The 22,545-nt window shown below is 38.7% G+C and overlaps 1 protein-coding gene and 1 long non-coding RNA gene across 4 annotated transcripts; both read right to left on the reverse strand.

Annotated features, from left to right (window-relative positions):
- Positions 1-4,898: 4,898 nt before the first annotated feature.
- Positions 4,899-8,271, reverse strand: LOC134220024 (uncharacterized). 3 transcript variants are annotated; one of them, XM_062698953.1, is made up of 5 exons: positions 8,234-8,264; positions 7,741-8,132; positions 7,338-7,682; positions 5,148-7,257; positions 4,899-5,080 (listed from the first exon to the last, which is right to left on the reverse strand). In XM_062698953.1, exons 2-5 carry the CDS (start codon positions 7,813-7,815, stop codon positions 5,007-5,009), a joined length of 2,604 nt encoding a protein of 867 aa, XP_062554937.1. In that variant the 5' UTR covers positions 7,816-8,132; positions 8,234-8,264; the 3' UTR covers positions 4,899-5,006. The 3 variants fall into 3 exon arrangements, with proteins under 3 accessions (XP_062554937.1, XP_062554936.1, XP_062554938.1); XM_062698952.1 differs by having other exon boundaries at positions 7,741-8,271; XM_062698954.1 differs by having other exon boundaries at positions 4,918-5,080; positions 5,144-7,257; positions 7,741-8,271.
- An 11,750-nt stretch (positions 8,272-20,021) lies between these two features.
- On the reverse strand, positions 20,022-20,869 carry LOC134220744 (uncharacterized). Its single transcript, XR_009982037.1, has 3 exons — positions 20,732-20,869; positions 20,490-20,659; positions 20,022-20,142 (listed from the first exon to the last, which is right to left on the reverse strand). It is a non-coding gene; the product is annotated as an uncharacterized LOC134220744 (long non-coding RNA).
- Positions 20,870-22,545: the final 1,676 nt, after the last annotated feature.

The raw sequence follows: 22,545 nt of genomic DNA on the forward strand, positions 1-22,545 counted from the left end.
CCGATTTCAACACTAAAAAAAATTGTTTTAAAAATGAGAATCGATATTACAAAAAAAACCTCATCTCAGAATCGATGAAATTTTTTTCTGCAGATAGGTATTTTAATTATCTAACTTTTCTGGAAATAATGATCCTGTGACATATTTAAGGAAAAAAAGATTTTCTAACAGAACAATTTTTTATGCCCATATTAAGTGAAAATTTATGAGCGTGTTTTATGCCTACAGCGCCAAATGTAGGCTAAGCAACCTATCATCAACCAACGACACATTTTGGACGTATAAAAATTTGTTTAGGAAGCAATTTAGCATAATCTAACATTAATGTGGACCATCATTTGAAAAGGGTTTATATTTTCTTTGACTTTTTGTATCGAAGTAACGTAAAAACAATTGGGTTCACAAAAAAACAAATAATTGCTTTGAAAACGGGCAACATTGGAAACGAAACTTAAGTGATATTTAATTGTACCCAGTCATTGTTATTCCCAGCGTTTGTTTTATTGAATTAAATAACCGTTGAATTACCTGAAGATGTCGTACGGTGCATAATTTGAAAAAGTCTTGTTCATTCATTGCTGCCATTAGCTGCGAGAGAGAAGCCAGCTCACTGACAGATCGTTTATTTACTATGTCTTCTTCTTCTTTATTTGTGTGGAAACCGTGGAAACTCAACAAATCAAAGTAACATTTCATAACGTCGGAACCAACATTTTCACTACAATAAAAACTTTTTCGAATTAGCTGTTTTTAATGGTTATGAACTTCCTAACGTGGAATAAAACCGATTTCTCATAATACCGAATCATTCACATGGATAATTACGAGTTCAATTCACTGTAGAAGATATAAGAAAAACATAAATTGTCCATAAATTGGCTATGACCATTTGAAGTTGCATCGCAGTGTTTGGTTCGCGGTGACATTAGGATGAACGTAAATAAAGCGAGCTGTCTTCTCTCTCTCAGCCCATTAGTACCTGTATATAAACTACATATAGGGTTAAACGTCCTATCGTTGTGGTATGACCTAATGTTGTGGTAGTGTTTAAATAGCCCATTCTGGATATAATAGCATCACAAACATTTGTGGATCCGTTAAAACTCTTCGAATCAACCACTAGAACACCTTCTGTTTGACGAAATTCCGTTCAAAATGATGAAAAATCAACCTTTTTCATTAAAAAATTGCTTATTCCTTTGAGCCTGTTATTGCGGTAGTGCTAACGTCCTAATGTTGTGGTATCGCTCTCCATAAGAAATACAGGCAATACCGCAACAATAGGACTGACCTTCAAAAAATATCGCAACGATAGGCAACTGCGTCCTTTTATTGCGGTAGGTCGTTTTACCCTATATGAAGTTTAAAAAATCATGCTATGAAAAGACTGTTGTCAATGAGAATATATCTGTAGAAGCAAATAAAACATCTAGTTTTTATCGTAGTCTTTGACAGAATGTCATTTATTTAGCTGTCCAAAGTCAAGGCCTACTTACAAATTCCTAATAAGTTGTTAGAGTCTATTTATCAGTTAGAGTCTATTTATCATTTAGTCAATCAGTTAAAATTCAAAATGGATAAATCAAGTGCCAATAAATTCCAAAAATGTTGTGCAAATATTGGAAATCCAAATTGCACTCGCTCCAGAAAACTGAAAGGTGTATTGGCATCAATTATTGAAAAAGTTAAATAATTAAAATACCTATCTGCAGAAAAAATTTCATCGATTTCTCATATGAGGTTTTTTTTTGTAATATCGTTTTTAATTTATAAAACTTATTTGTTTCAGTGTTTCGGTTTTGTATTGTTTGGATATATTTCCAAAAGAACTTCAGGGAATTTTACGACAGTCCGCCATACAACACTTTTTGTAGGTCTCGTAATTTTAGAGTTACATCGATTAAAAAAAATGTCTTCCAAACACCCCCTCCCCCCTACCCTCTCCCCCCATCAAGTTGGTCAACATCATCCATTAGTTCGTCTAGTGCATTGCCCTCGGGGGTTACATTTTCAGAGCTGTCGAAATCTTCGAATACTAAAAGTGATTTTACAACATCTGGATATTCAAGTGATACCTTCTTTCGCATTCTACTTTCTAGATTTATTGAACTTATCAAAGGATCAGATGAGTTCATAGCTCGAATAAAGACGTCATGTAGATTACTGTTGCTGGAATTTTAAATTTTAAATTTGTCTTTTAAATCAAATAGGTAGATAATAGTTTTTAGGAAAATAAATATACCTGAGTATATATATAAATGGCACATGAACAGAGAATTATAAACAATTCGCGAAACCATTGAAAACTTTTTAGTCCAGTTGGGTCGATAACGTTTCTATATGGAATGATAATTTTTGGTTTGTTTTTACCCATTTTTATCTAAAATAATAATAAAGTGTGTAACCTTTGTAAGACTTAATTTGACATTTAACAGTTCCACCTTTAAAGCAGTATTTGATTAATCACAAAAAAAACCTTTTTTTTCGAATTCGTGCCAAAATGACGCTCATCCGCAGCTGAATTATCGTTCCGCAGATAGTTAAGACCCTAAACTAAACTGTGGTGGTGGTCTCTTGAGACAGCTCGGCCCTGCTTGCTAGATATAGTCCAACTTAAGCAAAAAAAAACACATTTTCTCAATAATTACTCATTTTTACTAACTTTAATCACGCGCATAAGCTCAACAAAATATCTAAATCAAAATCAAAATAGACAATTATCTTTCCAACGCTGTATTAATTCCCCAAATTGAACCATTATTCGCTGAGAAATTTGCATTTGTTTGAAATGCATTTTTTCTACAATTTTCACAATTTTCTTAAGTCTGATGTCTGTGGCACAATGAGTTTTCATCGCAGAGGGCTGAAAATTTGGGAATCTAGGTTTGAACTATCTGTCTATTAAATGGTATACAAGACAAGTCATTCAAAGCAAGTCAATTTTTCTATTTTTGGCCACCACTTTCCCCATAGTGCGGCGGGACCAGAGAAGATAGCCAAAAGTATCCAGACTGAGGCCCTCTCCTCCCCTACCGGTGTTACTACGGCCAAAGAGGCGACTGACTCTGCTCCTACAGCCAGCGAGGGTAAGAAAACGTCCATCACGAAGCGATTCAGACGCGCTACCATAAAGGCGAAACGTCGTCTGGATGGTGTACTGGAACCCGAAGGGCGTGTGTCCAAGAAGGTGAAAGGCACCAAACCGGCGCAAGAGCCACAACCTGGCCCAGCCAGCCATTGGTACCCGCAAAAGGGGATACAAATCCCTGGCAGCTGGACGAGAAGCGGAAGTCGAACACCCCTCGACCCGCAAAGAAGGTGAAAGACAAAGGCGAGGCCTTGCTGGTGAAAACCGACAAGGACAAGTACGCCGATGTCCTCAAATCGTTACGAGCGGCCGATAGCCTATCGGCCCTTAACATTTACGTGAATTACAGGTGGAAAAAAAATCTACGTGTATCATTCGATGTTGCTCACACATGCGTCACGTACTAAAAATGTTGTGCAGATTCAACTGGTCTTGTCCATCCAATTTATTAAATTTGCCAGATTTTCTTAATAATAATTACTCGTGTATGCAATTTTCCAATTCATTCGTTTTCTAAGCTTATCACGTTTTCAAATTGCACATTTTTATGGGGCAGTACAACTTCAACCAAAAATTAGGATGTGCGATACACAATTTGCCACTTGAACGGTTACACCCAGAAAGTTTTATTGAAAGTAGATAAATAAGAAGAATAATGAAAAAAGGCGTCATGTAAGTGTTATTTAATTTGTAGAGTAATAAATAAAATAAATAAATAAATAATATAATGTTCAACCAGAACCAACTTGATAACTTGAATACCCACGCCAAACCCTGCAAGAACCTTGTCAAGTCCTTCTCGGTCCACTCATACTCTTCGATAAACCACTTTGCACGGCCTTGCTCAGCCTGGAATTGTTCTGCCGTTTATTTTTATCGGGCTTTCTGCTACTCTCCCATTGTGTGCGAAATCCGTCCACAAAGTCATGCGTCATGGATCCCACAATTTTCGCCATAGGGAACTGCCCCGAGGGATCCTGTAGCATTCCGCCACCGCCACCTGCGGTAGCTCCTAAAAGTGGTTCGGATCCGGGAGCAACTATCGGTGCACCCGAACTGCCAGCACCCGTAGCGCTTCTGGCCAAGCTGTTTGAAAACGAACGCCACGCGCCAACCAGGTTTTCGACGATCGCCGATGAGGCTGATGCAGCTGGTGAAGAGTAGGTCGATGCAGGCGCTACGATTGGTGCAGCTGCCCCGACTGTTGGTTCTCCTCCTCCTCCCGGGGCAATGATTGGTGCCTCGTTGGACGGTGCGGAGAAAGAGCCCGGCCTACGATTACGGAATCTTCGAGGGCCTCGTGGTTCGAGGTCACCCTGCCTGGTGGATCCCGTGCGCCGACGAGCCCTTGGAACGGGTATGCAACGATCGCATGTACATATCGAGTCGTCCAATCCTTCGAGAGCGGAACCAAGCATTTCTTCACGTCTCCGGTTCGGTCTGTTGTTGTTTGGTCTTCTGGGACCATCAGGTCGAGGTCCACCAGGCCGTGGACCTCGACCTCTCATGATTTCGTCCCGGATATTTGCGATGGCTTCCGATGCGGCCTCTGCCGGTGCTGGCGGAGGTGGTGGAGGAGCAGCTTGAACCAGATCAATTGGAGGGCTGGCCAGCTTTCGAATGGCTTCCGTGATGGTACTTCTGACGTGGTTGAACGATTGTCTGCCCGACTGAAGTAATTTCTCCGACTGCAGGAGGGGGTTCTCGGATCCGAAGAGCTGACGTTTGTGCACTGTTTTTGGGTGGCATTCAGGGCTTTTGGAAATGTTTGATAAATGAGGGATGAAAACTTGTTAGCTTGAGGGTGAAATGTAGTTTATTTCGACAGTTCCAACGATAAGAATCACAATACGAGAGAATATTCAACGAGAACTACGGCTTACAGATGGCATTCCTGACTGGGCAAGGAGTTAAAATCCTACGATTTTGGAGTTTTGCCATTCAGTAAATTTCTCCAGGGTTTAAAGATTTCCATCTGGAATATGGATCGCACTAGAAGAAAGTAATCCATAATTAATGGGGTCAAAGACTGGTGGTACGAATAAGGATGTTCACCTACGTGGATTCATTCCGAGCAATCCTGAAGGTGGCGCTACTGGTTGAGTCCGCGGTGCCCGGACACTCTGAGGGCTTTTATTTTTATAAGACGAATAATATCGGGCAGGTGAAGCGCTTCTACTTTGTGGGTTTTTGATAACCTCATTGGGGTTGCATGTTTCGCAATGTTCTTTTACCTTCCGAACAATGAAATCCTGCATTGCTGGTGGGATGCCAGTTTGTGGTTGTACAATTGGTTGCACAATGGGTTCCCGTGGTGGACCCATTTTCATAATCTCAGCCGAGCTTGATCCCAACCGCGGTCTACTGGGTTGTCGACTGACGGGCCGCATTTTGCGTTGCCGGCGCTCATCGGCTACCGATGGCAATGCTGGACTTGGTTGTGGGGCCGGTGGGGGCGCTGGTGGTGCTGGTGGAATATATTCGATGGGTACATTGTAGCTAACTGGAAGCGAAGGTTCCGCAGAAATGGGGTTAATTCTTCCAAATCGTTCCACCCTACTTGCAGGTCGTGGTCTGGGGGTCGGAGATGTGAATATGTTTATCGGTTGCCGTCCTAATTGGTCCTCAGATGGATGTCCATTTTTGAAGCGTCGTTGCCTGAACTGTTGAGCCCGTTTCAGGCGCCAGCGCGAGTCTCGTTTAGAAGATTTTGCTATCGGGTTATTAATACTTCGCCTTGGCATAGTCCGCGGAGTGGTCAATGCGAAGATCTTCTCCCATTTATCCTCACTGTTTCTAGTATCTATGAGCTGCATTTGTTGAGCGGTATTCAGTGGCTTTTTCGATAGCTTCTTAGCCGTTTTACCTCTCTTGAACTGCTTCCCAAATGATGTTTGTAATTTAGGATGATGTGCCTCGGAAGATGCGTCTACAGAGTCTGAGCGATAATACGCCTCATTTTCGATGCTTTTTTTCTGGCGTGGCCGGAGGCGAAATCTTTTTCGTGTGGTTGTTTCCTGCGGAGTTGTCGTTGGCGCTGCCGTAGATGTCGTTGTCTTGGGTTGTTCTGTTGTCGTAGTGGTGGCGGGAAGTTCATCAGCACGACGTCCTTTTATCCGCGGAGTTAGTTTGGGCCTGATTCTTCGTCCTTTTGAATCTACTGCCTGGTCTTCGGGGGCTTGTAGTTGTGTTCTTTTGACAGGCACTAGAGCTTCTAATGGATTGGGGATCCGCATTGGTGACTGATCTCCACGATTTGGACGATATCTACCGGAATCTCTGGAGTGACGTGGGTCACGAGGCCTTGCAGAATCTTCATTGACTTCACTCGGCACATTTGCCATATCTGGTTTGTGTTGCGATTCTGACACCAAAAGTTCATCAGAATCAAGTATTTGATGAAGCTTCCAAACCTTGAGCTTCCGACCGCTTCTCTTATTACGAATCGGCTTTAACAATTTTCTTGTCGGATAGTCGTCGGCGAAAATCGGATTCTCCATTGCGGTACCATCCATAACAAGTTCAAATTCATGGACACCTTTTCGTTTGTCTATTCGATGAGGTATTTGACTCAGCAATTCTATACAAGCTGGGTTTGCACCGTCTTTAAGGTTATTGTCACGACAGCAGCCAAATTGGAAGAAATTGTAGTTGATGACTGTGCCGGGAGCGGCTTTATCAGTTTTGTTTTGCGTTTCAACGGGCTCAGGAGCAACCGTACCGTTATCTGAGACTACGTGAATGCTGGATACTTGATTCGGCCCAGTTTGAGGCGCTGTATTTTCTGCGAGAAATTCGTTCAGCGCAGCCAAAAAGTTTAGAGTTCCATCCGGAGGACTTGCTTGGCTGATCTGATTACGAATATCCTGAACATCCTGTGGAATGGTTTCCGCCGCCACAAGATCATCTTCGTCTCGGGGGCGTGGAACGTACTGAGACCACGCATAATCCCTCAAGATTCTTCGCAAGCTTCTATCGTTGGAACTGTCTACAGATTTTTCATGTGGGATGAATGTGGCATACCTGTTTGCAGGAGCTCCAAGGCGTAGTCGATGAGATACTCTCGAAGCTTCGCGTATACTTCGCGGAACTTGTACAGCTCTAACATATTTCAACGGGTAGACTTCGGCATGTGGATCATAAAGCTTCACGTTATCATTGTCTGTGTTCTAAAAACAGGAACATTTTATTTGAGAGCTCAGAAATAAATCAATAATCCAGATGCGGGTCTTCTTGAAAGTAAACTTACCTCGAGTGAATCAATTAAATAACCAGAAGGAGAATCTATGGATCGTTTTCGTCTCGACTTCTCCGGTATCTTTTCAACAGTAGCGAACTTCTCTATTGTCCCATCTGCGTTGAAGTAACCTATTACAGTTGACAATAATTCAGGTATAATGATGTCTTCAACATGGTTAGATGAATGCACAACTTCATCTGTTTTTTGTTCTACTTTTTTGTCGTCGCTATCAGCGAATGGATTGCTGGCCCTGAGAAAAGGCATACCTCTCCTTGCAAACGGTCTGGGCCCTCCAAGTGGACCACGACTGCGTCCAAAAGGCTTCATTCCAAGTAGTGGAAGAAATGCTGAAACCTGTGGCGTTGGTTAGTTAATTTTACTTGCACTCACTGCTATACAAATAATGCCATACCTTGCCATAATTGTTATGTTCTATAATCAAGCCAACCACAAACACCCAGCACACGATCAGCCTCGATTGCGTCATTTGAAGAAGTGCACGGAAACCCTCACTGCTACCAACCACTTACTGCACTAAATATAATCCACTCCTTGTGAAGTCACTTGTTTCATCACCTAGCAGGCAAACAACTAACTTCATCACTCTCGTTTCTCACGGTTTTATAACATCAATCTAAGAACGCATCCGGCTTCTTCAGCCCTGCCAAAACCAAGCCATGTAGTCCAAACATCCAGCCCAGTAACGGAAGTTGCATCGCTAGACACCTTGTCCAGTACACGAATGTTTGCAAACAAACCACGCCAATTCCTACAACAGTTGGTGTCAACCGTCACGTGCGGAGCCTGTAAACCGCCACATTCGTTTGAAATAGCACCGAAAAAGTTCAACAACCTACGTTAGCGGCTACCCGGCGAGAAAATTTCAAATATTCTACACAACTGACCAGCCCCATCTCTCGATCCATTACACTCGCTCCTGTGCGCACGAACGGTTTTCAATTAAATCGATCCTGGCAGATAATGATCTGTTTATTGGTTGCCTATCGACTGAATTTTGCATCGCAGATCTTTCTCAACAGTACGCACTTGTTTACGCATCGTGCCGGCCGGCCGGCCGGCGATCACCTATAGCGTGTATATTTTTCGTGTTGGATAACTCATTAACTTCGCACCATCTCTAAGTGGATTTAGCCCGCGGAAAATCATACCAAATGAGATCATAACTAAATTGAAAGGTGTTTTTTTGGAGATTGTTTTCGGCTTTTGATTGGAATGGGGTGTAATTAGTGCAGTTGGGCAATGCTGTGATATTACCACCCAAGTGGCTTAGGATCGAAAGCTAATGGATGAAGAACATATACCGCTGCCTGAATTGCTGAAAAGTATTTTGATACTGTTTAGCTAGGTATTATAATTGAAGCTAAAAAGTAACAAGCTACATTGTAAAACGATACGAAGGAAACTTTAAAAAAATGGAACGAACGCTCTCCTTATATTTGTTGCTTTTGCAGGTGGTTTAAATAAATGTTTATTCACCCGTAGGAAAGTGGGACACTTTAAGCTACTTTACAGCTCCTCAATCTATGAAGCAATTGTCCGGTCTAGAAATTTTATACAAGCATAATTTGGCCCTTTATTCATCGGTCCATGAGGTCTCACGACAATACTTCTCGATAGAATTTGAATTCTGATGAAAATGGGAACAATCCATTTTCAAGCCGATCAGCCGGGGTGGGTGCGGTCGACACCTTGTGAAGGTGAAAACCGACACACGAAGTTGGGATGGAATCGAAAATCAAAACATTTTCCAATGAAGTTACAACATAATTGAATATGTATAATAACAGTGTTTCAGATATTTATGCACGAAATTCACGTTTAGGGGTCACTCATAAACTATGGTTGAACAAAATTGTATATATTTAAAGCCATCACCGCGTATCATATTTCTTTATTTTCTTCAATGGTTTGGTGAAGCATATATAAAGTATATGAATATTAGTAACAAATTCACTAACTAATGTGAATATTGATCTACATTTCAATTTGTATTATTTAAAAAAGTTGCGAATCATTGACGACGACAAATTTCGCGCCAACTCGACCAGTGGATGGCAGCACCATCTCAGAATCGAATGAAATTTAGTGGGCATAAAGATATGATATTTCTAAGCCACTCTCTGCATACTTTTCAAAACTTGCCAAGAGTAACATTTGATAAGGGCCTATTTTTGTTCATTGATTTTGTTTTAAATCGGTGTAACTTTGAAATGACAAGACTTACAAAAAAGTGTTGTATGGCGGACTGTCTTGAAATTCCCAGAAGTTGTTTGGAAAAATATCCAAAAATTAAAAAACCGATTTCTACACTGAAAAAAAAATTGTTTGAAAAATTAAAATCGATATTTAAAAAAAACCTCATTATTCCACGTCGAGCATCCGAGTAAGACGGTTGAAGTCCGCGTACGGTCTGCTTCTCTTTTGGTTTTTTTCCTGAAGTACAGGTAGAGGTTTTTTTCCGAAAGTATTTTGAAGCATAGTGCTTGAGTGGAAGTGGTGCTTAGCTAAAGCAGTTAAGTAGCCATTTCGTTGCTTTTGCAAGACAACGCAAAATTTTGCAGTTTCTTCGGCGTCCATCGCAGGCGCAGGCATCATCGCCCCACGCCGACAGTCATCATCCTATCGTTCGTGTCCACCAACACAGACGCTGCCGTCCTGCCACCATCCATCCTCCCAGTCAGATGTTTCGTTGCATTCGGGTGTTCCAAACCAAAACGAAAAGGACACCAGCAACGCTAACATTTCCTCTACGAGCCCCCGTCCCAAGGTCTACCCTCACGACTCTAGTGGGCCATATGTTGTTTTCTTTCGACCCAAAGGCAAACGTTTGAATGCCAGCCAGATCAGCAAAGATCTGGAACAGTGATTTTCGTCTGTCACGTCCATCAAAGATGACAAGAAGCAACAAGATGCCCGACTTTATTGATTTTGCGGAGACACGTAAAGCGCCTCTAGTGAACAAAAACCGAACTACTACACTGTTAATTTATATTCGACCACCTTGTCAATGCAGTGGCGTAGCACGGGGGTGGTTTTGGGTATAAAACCCCCCCAAAGACAAAATTTTTGGAAGAAAATTTTTTTTTCGAAAAAAAAAATGTTCAGGAAACCCCCCCCAGACCAATTTTCTGGCTACGCCACTGTGTCAATACAATAACAACATAAGAAGAAATGACAGCTTATTCGTTGCACCATGGATAAGTCTCACACTTGGAGATGGTCAAAAATATTTTTTCAAGCACTACCTTCAATTCAGCAAGGTATTTTTTTGCTATTAAATCAACATTAACAATAAAATTCTGGATCTAATTACTAGGATTGGAACGTTTAATTTGAAATGGCAAATCTAAAATACTTGAATGAACTAACAACAGTACAATCTTTGCAGGTTGGAAATTATCTTATATTTTCGAAAAATGGCCATCTTTCTCTCCATAGTGCCGTAAAATCAAAAGAATACAAACAAAACAGAATCATAAACTACATCTGAGTACAATTAGTTAGAAACGCGCTGGAAATTGCCGGTCTTAAGTTATTTTGGTCAAAAGTAGTCTGGTTCTAAAAGTGGTTGTTAATTTGCGGTGAAATTAGTATTTTCTAAATGTGTTTTAGTAGGCGAAAGAAATGGGAAGGATTTTATGTGCCGTTTCTGGCTGTGCGAGCTTTAAAAATCCCCTCTCAGGAGCATCATTCTTCCGTATCTTTATTCGGAACAGGTATCAACGTGTATTTATTACAATGAGCAACAAAAATTAAATTGACCTTATTTTAAAGAGATGTGAAACCATGGATCGAGTTTTGTCGAAATTCGAATATCAATAGGAACAGTCAAATCTGCTCGAGGCATTTTGTTAATTCGGATTTCACAAATCACAGAAACAAATCTCAAGGGTATGATTAAATTAAGCATAATAACAAAACCTAACTACTTAATCCATTTTAGCTTAAGACAATTTGCAGTTCCATCACTTTTCCCGGCTAATCTATCAGAAATAGACAACAAACCAAATCCGATGGACATTGAATATTCATCTATTGAAGCATCGACTCCAATGGATTTGGACCGGGAATATGCGGACAATGAAATTGAAGTAGCCGGAGAAGTAGAGCTGGAAAATCTCGATACCAATCATCAAATATGCTTGGCAAACGGAAATCCAAAGAAAATGCCGGTTGAACATATTCTTCATGATCATGATTACGCTTTAGATGTGGACCGAGTTGTTAAATCCATGGAGCGGCTCGTAATCGTAGAGGAGGACATTGGCGTAACTAATGAAAAAGTCTAGGGGGGGCTAACTTTTTTTTAACTTTTCCATTTTAACACTCATAACACAGGAAGTTTACCATTTTCGCTCGATTCAACTAATGTATATTGTTGGACTACCAGATATCAATGGACGACTTAAATATTTCAAATGATGTTCATCAACGCTCAGCCCTGTTACAAAAATCTAGAAATCTCGTAGGATTCCCAAAATCCTTGGTAGGTTCAGAAAACCATAGGTGTTGCGCTCGCCGTAAATAGAATGTGAAACACGATCCTGATTTTAAAAGGATTTTTTGATTTGCTTCGAACCTAGAATACACTATAAATTAAATATTGGATAAATTAGTTGGTTAAACTCTTTGCGCCAGCTTTCAATTCAGTGGCATGACAATTTCTACGAGCTTTCAAACGGCGATCTGACCACAACAAACTAACCTCTCTTTTCTGTTAGAATAACTTCTAGGATGATTTTAAAAAATCAGTTTTACATCCCAATACAACTTATTGGTGTTTACACATAGGAACATTAAACATTAAACACATATTTTCTCTCAGTAGCTCTTTTTCACGCCTACTGAGACATTTTCACTGGTTTCATTGCTGCAGCGACAATAGGAGTTTAGAGAATTAAATAGTATGCGGAGTTTCTAAAATCTATCCGAAAGAATACAAAGTTTTTTCTTATTCAACTTTTAGTTACCTCTACTTGAAATCTTAGAGTTTTACCGAACCTTTCTAAAGAAGCCTTCAGTGAAAATGCGCTGCAGCTTTTAGGGTATTAGTTAGGAAGGTTAAGATCATACGCTCGATTTAGATAAAATTACTCACAAAACCTGGAAAAACTTGAAAATCTCAAGGAATTGTCCATTATCCATTAAGTACTTGTAGTACTAATAAATAATATATTTTATAATTTACTTCAAGACAAAATTTTCAAAACGACTTATCTGCTTTTGTAAGCAAAGATTCAAACGACGATTTGCGGATTTGACGAATCTGATAGCTCTCCCACGTAAACTAACACCATCAACAGGTAGCGGAAACCTTCACCTTCCTATTGGTGGTGTTGGTTTGCGTGGGAGAGCTATCAGATTCGTCAATTCGTCGTGTTGGCAACACGGACATGCATACCCGTATCAACTGTTCTTGTACCACCCATGAGATTCCATACTGATAAAATGGGAATAAAGTAGAAAGTCAAGAAGCAGGAAGACAGCAATCGAGGTGTCATTGTTTGCGAGTCAAAGTGCAACATCACGGAGTTTGCTGCTTTACCTAAAATTGGAAATCCTAAAATTGTTAAACCTAGCCTATAATAATCGAACTATATATGTAAGTAAATAATCACGCACTTGAATTGCACACTAAATTAGTTATTCTAAAACATAAAATTACAGAACAAACAAATATAAATAATAAATTGCTACACAACAACGGATGAATTGTACATGCAGGACTATTTAATGTAAGTTAACCACAATTGTAAACACATGCAGAAATTACTGAATTAAAACTATATTTCAGCTTAAAGCTAACTCAGAAATACAAGTACGAGTTCGTCTTGAAGAGGTCCGAAAACTTCGTCCGCTCCAGTAGCAACACGTCGTTTGAATCTTTGTTTACAAAAGCAGATAAGTCGTTTTGAAAATTTTGTCTTGACTTGATGATAAGGTATTTCCTTTGGTATTTCATAAATTATAACGTGTTTTGAGGGGTCCAGGTTTTGTCGTGAGCAAGCCTTATAACAATTGCTCGAAGTTTGAGCGAATAGATTCAACTTGCTGTAGTGTTTCAAAGAGAGGGATTGCATAATGAAGACAATAATTTCTCTGCATTTACCCCCGTATATAATCAGTGGACTAGATATGTGCAATACTTATACAAAGTAACAAACTTTTTAGGGGGGGCTAGCCAGATCCTAGGTGGGGCTATAGCCCCCCCTAGCCCCCCTGTAGTTACGCCAATGGAGGAGGAGAACAGAGGTTTAAAGACAAGAGTGAGACATTATCAGAAAAATCTCTCTAAACAGAAATCGCGAATCAAGAAACTTGAAGCTGAGGTTCTGGAGCTTAAGAAACAACTGGAAAAATATTCAAAGAAGCTTACGGATCCCATGCTTCTTGAGTTACAACGTAACAAAAACAGGAAATTACGTGGAGCGAGGTATTCTACAGAAATGAAGAATATGGCAATAGTACTTCATTATTCTAGATTGCTTTGAAAATAGGTCGTATGTGCAAAAGAGAGATTCTCTTTGTTCACGCTCTCTTTCGCTAATAGATCGGCAAGTTTAGCATTTTCTGCTACATTTTCACTTTAGCATGCTAGACAAAGTTATTGTCTTTAGATATCTGACAAAAAATCCAACATAAATTTGTGTATAGCTTTGTAATAATCGAAAGAGAATGTAACCGAAGAGAGGCTCTCTTTTGCACATACGACCTATTCTCAAAGCACTCTAGTATTGTTCTAGTAAAGCGTACCGCCAAATGAGGAAATTTTTCGCGCTTCCATCGATTAGTACAATCCAGGGATGGTTATCGAAGCTCGAGGTAAAGGAAGGCTATTCAAAGACAATTCTTCAGCTGTTAAAACTGAGAGTAGCAGGACTTCCTGATGATGAGAGGTTGGTGACAATTTATTTTGTTGGATGAAATGTCAATCACACAGCGTTTAACCTGATTATTTTCAAGGATTCCCAACTAAAGTTGGACATGCAGACAATAATCTTACTCAAAGGGCAAGTAATGCATTAACAATCATGGTAAAATCTTTGAAATCCGGATTCAAGCAAGCGATCGGTTATTTTTTCAATGCCAGTTCCGCCAATGCAAATCGATTGTAAGACATAGTCAACGAAGGAATCAAATTAGTGGTTGAAGCAGGTCTCATACCTAAGATGATAACATGCGATCAAAACAGCACAAATAGATCGCTTTTTAAAACCTTTGGCGTCACTGAAAAGCAACCTTGGCTGGTCTACAAAATGAATAAAATCTATTGTGCCTTCGATGCTCCGCACTTGATAAAATCCACGCGGAATAATTTGCTGCGACACAATGCTGTATTTGACGGTAAAATTTGTTCTTTCCAACACATAAGCGACCTATTTGATGAAGACGTTAAACACATTCCGCGAAGTGTACCAAAGCTGTCATATGACCATATAAAGATGGCACCTTTCACAGAAATGAATGTGGGAAAAGCAGCACAAACATTGAGTGAATCTGTAAGCGCGGGAATAAAAGCTTACGTGCACACGAAAAAACTTTCAAATAATTGCTTAAACACTGCCAATTATTGTGAAAGTTTCGATAAACTGTTTGATTGTGCCAATTCGATATCCTTCAAAGAAACTAAGGTAAGAACCTTTTACAGTTACAGGACTATACTGCCATGAATTGCATATCTATCCAATCTTTGCTGGGTTCCCTATTCATATGGGACATATATGCGATTCACGGCAGTATACTATTTAACATCGATGGACCTAATAATACTATACTAATAAACATTGAAGGACTTAAAAAGACCATTGTTTGAAAATTCACCACATTGGAAATACATGGCCACCATGAAGCAACGATTGAAATCGCTCAGATTCATATCTAAGGAGTGCTTCGATTTGTCTAAGGTATGTGTAACAAATATGTTTTCTTATCTTGTTTAAATATAACATTTTGCAGGAAGCTGAATACCCAAAACTCATAGCACAATCTCGATCACCGTATTTCATCGGAGGATGGATTCAATATATCTCCGCCGTTGAACATCTTTGGAAAGAATTGCGTACTGTATATGGTTTTGGATTCTTGAGAACACGTAACCTATCTCAAGATTGCCTTGAACACTTCTTTTCGATAATTCTGTGGAGAATACGATGATATGTTGTGCAGATGTAAAAACATATTTGAAACATTTACATATCATGCACAGTATGCTTCCATGAACACGTTCTTAAGAGCTACTAATTGTTTATATAGAAACCAATATTGATTTTTTGACTAGTGAAAAATCGCAGTACGCTGTGATTTGCAGAGAGTACATAAAATCAGTTTTATGAACATTGTTATGACGTACCAACGCAAAAAATGGTTCCAGTTCGACCTGCAACCAAACTTATCAAGAATTCGCTCTCGGTCACTACATTGCGCAGTAGAAGTTCCCTAATGAATTGTGAGTATATTGAACAACATGTGAATTATTCAGAATTCTATGAAATGATATTCAAACTGATGAATTTGTCGATTGGTTTACAAAAGAACATGGCAACGAATATCCAGAGCGAACTAGAACTCTGGAACTTAAAATTGTTGGAGTGAGAGGTCTCCGATCCAAACAAATTAACCTGAGGACTCTTTGCAATGTATGATTGCTGGAGCGAGATGCATACGACTTAAAAAACCAGAGTGAGAGGTCTCTGTGGAATTAATTCGGAGTGAGAGGTCTCCAGAATTGAGAAATAGCTTTGCGAAAGCTACAAAATTTTTAAATTATCCTAAAAAAAACTGAGACAGAGAAAGATGTTGTAACACAAGAAATTTAATGAGAAAATATTGATAAGCAAGAGTACAAAACCACATTCATATGAACTTCGACAAACATGATTTGTGTGGTTTTTATAATGGATTAAATGATACGGAGGATTTCCAATTTTAAAATTAAAATAAATTATTAGATTTTGATGTCTTCTCACTTATGCAACAGATGCTTGACACGTCTGTTTTAAGTGAAAGAAACATGGTCTAATTGATTCAAATCTAAATTTAAAAAAAAAAGTTAATTGGCAAAAAAAGTTAATTGGCAAAAAAAAAGTTAATTGGAATTGGATCGGATTCAGACTAGATAAGTATTGAATTTTGATTGGATTTAGCATGAATTGGACTTTGATTGGATTTGAATTGGATTTTTATTTGGATATGATAGAATTTTGATTTGGATTTCAACTGGAATTGGATTAGATTTGGATTGGATTTGTGATGGATTAGATTTAGATTGGATTCGGATTGGAGTTGGATTGTATTTAGATTGGATTTAGTTTGGATTGGGATTGGATTTTGATTGGATTTGGATTGGATTTGGATTGGATTTGGATTGGATTTGGATTGGATTTGGATTGATTTGGATTGATTTGGATTGATTTGGATTGATTTGGATTGATTTGGATTGATTTGATTGATTTGGATTGATTTGGATTGGTTTGAATTGGATTTGAATTGGTTTGAATTGGTTTGATTGATTTGGATTGATTTGGATTGGTTTGATTGGATTTGGATTGATTTGGATTGGTTTGGATTGATTTGGATTGGTTTGGATTGGTTTGGATTGATTTGGATTGATTTGGATTGGTTTGGATTGATTTGGATTGATTTGGATTGGATTTGGATTGGTTTGGATTGATTTGGATTGGTTTGGATTGGTTTGGATTGGATTTGATTGATTTGGATTGGTTTTGGATTGGATTTGGATTGATTTGGATTGGTTTTGGATTGGTTTTGGATTGATTTGGATTGGTTTGGATTGATTTGGATTGATTTGGATTGGATTTGGATTGATTTGGATTGATTTGGATTGGATTTGGATTGGATTTGGATTGATTTGGATTGATTTGGATTTTATTTGGATTGGATTTGGATTCGATTTGGATTGATTTGGATTGATTTGGATTGGATTTGGATTGGTTTGGATTGGTTTTGGATTGATTTGGATTGATTTGGATTGGTTTTGGATTGGTTTTGGATTGGTTTGATTGATTTGGATTGATTTGGATTGATTTGGATTGATTTGGATTGGTTTGGATTGGTTTGGATTGATTTGGATTGGTTTGGATTGGTTTGGATTGGTTTGGATTGGTTTGGATTGGTTTGGATTGATTTGGATTGGTTTGGATTGGTTTGGATTGGATTTGGATTGATTTGGATTGATTTGGATTGGTTTGGATTGATTTGGATTGATTTGGATGGATTTGGATTGGATTTGGATTGGATTTGGATTGGATTTGGATTGGATTTTGATTGGATTTGGATTGGATTTGGATTGGATTTGGATTGGATTGGGATTGGATTTGGATTGGATTTGAATTGGATTTGGATTGGATTTGGATTGGATTTGGATTGGATTTTAATTGGATTTGGATTGAATTTACATTGGATTTGGGTTGGATTTGAATAGGATTAGGATTGGATTTGGATTTGAATTTGATTCAGGTTGTATTTGGATTGGATTAGATTTGGATTGGATTTGGATTGAAATGGGATTGTATATAGATTGCATTTGAATTGAATTGGTTCAGATTTGAATTTGATTTGGATTGAATTTTATTAGGATTGAATTTTTATTAGGATTGGATTTGGATTGGATTAGATTTGGACTGAAATTGGATTGGATTTAGAATGAATTTTGATTGGATTTGGTTTGGATTAGAATTTGATTTCGGCTGCATTTGAATTGGATTTGGTTCAAAATGGGATTGGATTTGAATTAGTATTTGATTGGATTGGATTAGATTAGATTAAGATTGAATTTAATCCGATTTGGATTGGATTTAGATTGAATTTCGATTTGGATTGGATTTAGATTGGGTAGAATCAGATTCTAATTGTATTTGGATTGGATTGGGAATGGATTCCGATTAGATTTGGATTGTATGTGTGTTGGTTTTGCATTGCTTTTGGAATCGACTATTTTTGGGATTTTAATAAAATGTCAAATTTAATATATCATAGGTATTACGTATGGAACGATGATCATTAAATATCAATACGCATTTATTAAGTGAAGCGGGTGTATTTAATTCTGGAAATACTCAAAAAGTTTTACACTTCAAGATAAATTGCTTTTGGTTACAGTTTGGGCACAAATGTAACTGAATTTTATTTTAGCAAAATATTTGAAGAGTACAGGAGGGAAAAGATGTGGAGAATACGATGATATGTTGTGCAGATGTAAAAACATATTTGAAACATTTACATATCATGCACAGTATGCTTCCATGAACACGTTCTTAAGAGCTACTAATTGTTTATATAGAAACCAATATTGATTTTTTGACTAGTGAAAAATCGCAGTACGCTGTGATTTGCAGAGAGTACATAAAATCAGTTTTATGAACATTGTTATGACGTACCGACGCAAAAAAATGGTTGCAATACGAACAGCAACCAAACATATCAAGAATTAACTCTTGGTCACTACAAATTCGTTGGAAAAATTCAAATAACAACCATCCCGATGCAAGTAAATTTGCATCTGCTTACAAGGCCATTGTTATTAATCAGCTAATTGCTCCCAAGAAACTTGGGAATGTTAAAGCTGATTTGAGCCAGTACTTCGTCAACACTTCACAAATGGCCAAAGTTAAACTGATTCCAAACGAGCATCCAAAGCACTACAAATGGTCATCAAAACGTACACGTATTCAAGAGAATCCCAAGGACATCACCGACTCGAATCAATTGGGCAACATATATTATACGACAGGATGGGTATGCTCCAAATTAAGTCATCGCGAGTGCATTGAAAGGTCAAATGCTGACATCTCAAACGCTTCATCTTTCTTCCTTTATCTCAAGAAGTTCAAACAAAACAGTCGCCTCCATGCTCCAGGTCAGAAGATGTTCAAATTCTGCAGGAAAATTGTTTCCATTTTCGAAAAAAGTTTTGAGGTACTTCTGAAGAAAAGCGTATATGGTGTTAAACGATCTATTTTGGACACTATCTTCTGGCCGTACCAATCTAGCGATGCAGAAGAGCTGGTGTATGATGTGCTTTGTGTTCCATGTGCTACGAAAATCGCCGACAAATATCTGAATATGCTAGTGAAGGCAAAGTTGCAAATTTTGAACATGAAATTCAAATTGAGCAACCGAGCAAACCTGAAGAAAAAGAAAACAAAAAGAGAATTGACAAAACGCAAAAAACTCAATATCAAATTATATTAACAATGGTATATTCTTAATTAATCAGACTATTGACTCGTTTGTTTCTCTTAAAAATAACTACTAAAACTTTGATATATTCTACGTTTCAATTACGAACTGTTAGTTAGCCTGATATAGAGAACTTTCTAAAATGTCATATTCGTTTTTTTAATAAAAACTAGATGTACGAACGAAGTCTGTCTGTTTGATAACGTAGTCTGATCGGTATCATACTAAAAAACTGTATATAACTGTAAATATCGTTTCTTAAATAAAGACAACTAATTTTATCTCTTCAAACTAAAAATTACGTGGCTTTAACATGAAAGCTATTCATAGCTTATTACTTTGTTCTGTCAAATCGCAATGGTGGCAATGAAAATATGTTTTTTTTCTCGGTATGTACATATATATATATATATATATATATATATATAGGTCGCGTTCCACCCTTAAAAATCAAACACGTGTTCTTATCATTCACTTGTTTTTATTGATTCAGAATTTTATCCAGCTTTATATCCGAATCTACGCTAAATGTTGCTCTCATAACCTTGCTGAATTTCGCTTCTGTTGAGTCGCTGTAACGAAATTGCGCCAAAACCTATTTGTTGAGAATAAAAGAAAGTCATGTTAATAGTAAAACCAAGTATTTAAAGTGAGTAGTAATATTAATCGTTTAGATGATGTACCGACATCGCATCGTACGTTTAACTCTAACCTAAACATACCCTTTCATATATGGTAAATATGACTTCTCACCGTATTGTACAAGGCGTACGGTTTTTCGGCAAGAATCACCATAATTTGAAGGTCAAAATGTAATCAACTTAGCGAGTTTGCACTACACACAAATAATCATTCCGATGACTGAGTAATTCCGATTATTGGATGTTACTAATCAACGTATTCCAAGAGAATTCTACGTATTCAAAATAAATTGAAACATACCTTACGTTCTTTGAAGCTGTCGTCGTAGTTACACAGAAGTGAATCAGCTTTTTGGTTGCTCTTTCCATTTTCATCATTCTGCTTCATCATCGTCGTACTTCACCAAAATTTATATACGGGTAGCTGGACTGGGCGGATTTTGTGACATACGATGCAGTCTGCAGTAGTGCCTATATTCGCAAAAAAATATATAAAAGTGCGTTATTCAATAGATCATTTTCAAAAAACAACCTGTGACCTACCTTTTGTTCGCCTTTCCTCAGTTGATATGCTTTATATGCTTGTAGATATGCTATTAATAACTTGTCTAGACACCGTTTCTCCGAGTCGTAGTTCTAATAAGTACAGAAGTGTATACAGAAAAAACAGCACAAATTTCGCGCACCATCAGCAGGAAAGAAAACCAAAAACATAGAGCAGTGCCGCACGATCTGACGTTTGCTTGGACGTTTGTGTATCTTTTTTTTATTTGTAGGTAAATACACGAAAAAGAAAAATTCATCAAAACTGGTAAATGCTTGGATTTTTGTACAACAGATGGAAGCACTTTTATCGATTTCAGTGTCTCCAGCGGGATGTATGAAAAATATTGAACTCGGATATCTTGGTGCTTCTTGTCATCTTTGCGTCCATTGACATAGTTGGCTTCAGTAAGCTTCGCGTCACGATAAGTGATCGCAAACAGGCCAACGAGATTGCCACCTGCGAGCTTTTCACTCTCGAATATAAGGTCTATTTACCATCAGCAGTGTTTGAGATCGCGGGGTGGTGACGGAGGGAACGTTTTTTTTGCCTCCTGGTGCGATGCTGGATTGCAAACAAATGTATTCGGTGTCGCAGGAGGGAAAGAAGCGGATTTATTCCACGTCTGACTCTTTCTGCGTCACCTTTTCCGGATCCGCAATGCCTGACTACGTAGTAATTGGCAAACTTCGTCTACCTCTTCGGCTGTATGTACCGAAGGTTATGAATTGTGCAATAAACCTCGCTGTGCATCATGCGGAGAGAAGCATGTGGCGGGGGCGTGCAAGACGGCACCAAAATGTGTCTATTGTAACGAAAGCCCTCCATATGCTCTTGTTGCTTGCCCAACGTACATACAGCAGCGAATCCACCAGAAGCGGTCTCTTCAGCAGCGTTCTCGGCGATGTTACGCCGAAATGTTGAGGAAGGCCGCTTCTCCGGTCGTTTCTGACACCATCTACTCATCTATTCCTTTGGACGATCAAGGTAGCTCTGACTCCGAGGTTGGGAATGGGGTCCCCTTTGTTTTCAATGGCTCAACGAGAAAGAGAATAAAACAGAGCCAGCGACCCTCGAAAAAGCCTAGAAAACAGCCTCAAAGTGAGCCCCAATCCAACATGGTCAAATTCAAAGCGGGTGAAAAAAATCAAAAACGTTCAACTTTTGTGGTTTCACATCGGGATGATCGAGAGTTTTCACCGCTTCCGGGAACATCTAAAATCCCAGATGCCCCAATTTTTGCGATTTCTCAGCCAGAAAGAGAGCATAGAGAGCGAGCAGAAGAGCTCCCGAGCGCTCCAATGTTCACTCTTTCTGGCATCGTGGAGCTCATCCTCAACTTCTTTGATGCTTCCGACCCCGTGAAGAACATGGTAAAAACTGTTCTTCTTACTCTGACTCCTCTCCTGAAGCAGCTGGCTTCAAAAATGCCCCTCCTCGAGTTATTCGTATCCTTCGATGGCTAACTCAGTCAATGAGGGTAACATGATTTCGATTCTACAGTGGAACTGTCGAAGTATTGTTCCAAAATTAGATATTTTCAAATTTTTGGTAAACAAATTACAATGCGATGCTTTTGCTTTATGTGAAACACCAGATGTGAACCTTCATTTTCCTGATTTCAACATAATCCGCCGCGATCGGGCAAATCGATATAGAGGGGTGCTTTTAGGGATCAAAAAACAGCACTCCTTCTATAGAGTCGATCTTGCGCCGATGTCTGGTACCGAAGCTGTCGCATGTCAGGTGGCTATTCGAGGAAAAGACCTCAGTATCGCCTCGATATATCTTCCTCCAAACACCGTTCAACAAT

This window comes from Armigeres subalbatus, chromosome 3, assembly GCF_024139115.2.
Source record: "Armigeres subalbatus isolate Guangzhou_Male chromosome 3, GZ_Asu_2, whole genome shotgun sequence".
NCBI classification, from domain to species: domain Eukaryota; kingdom Metazoa; phylum Arthropoda; class Insecta; order Diptera; family Culicidae; genus Armigeres; species Armigeres subalbatus.

Bases quoted from the DNA above. Each gene is read 5' to 3' on its own strand.
- LOC134220024 (XM_062698952.1), bottom strand. From the start codon at position 7,815: ATGACGCAATCGAGGCTGATCGTGTGCTGGGTGTTTGTGGTTGGCTTG. The intron at 7,683-7,740 runs GTATGGCATTAT...CCAACGCCACAG, and splicing joins AACATAACAATTATGGCAAG to GTTTCAGCATTTCTTCCACT. The intron at 7,258-7,337 runs GTAAGTTTACTT...TCCTGTTTTTAG, and splicing joins ATTTAATTGATTCACTCGAG to AACACAGACAATGATAACGT.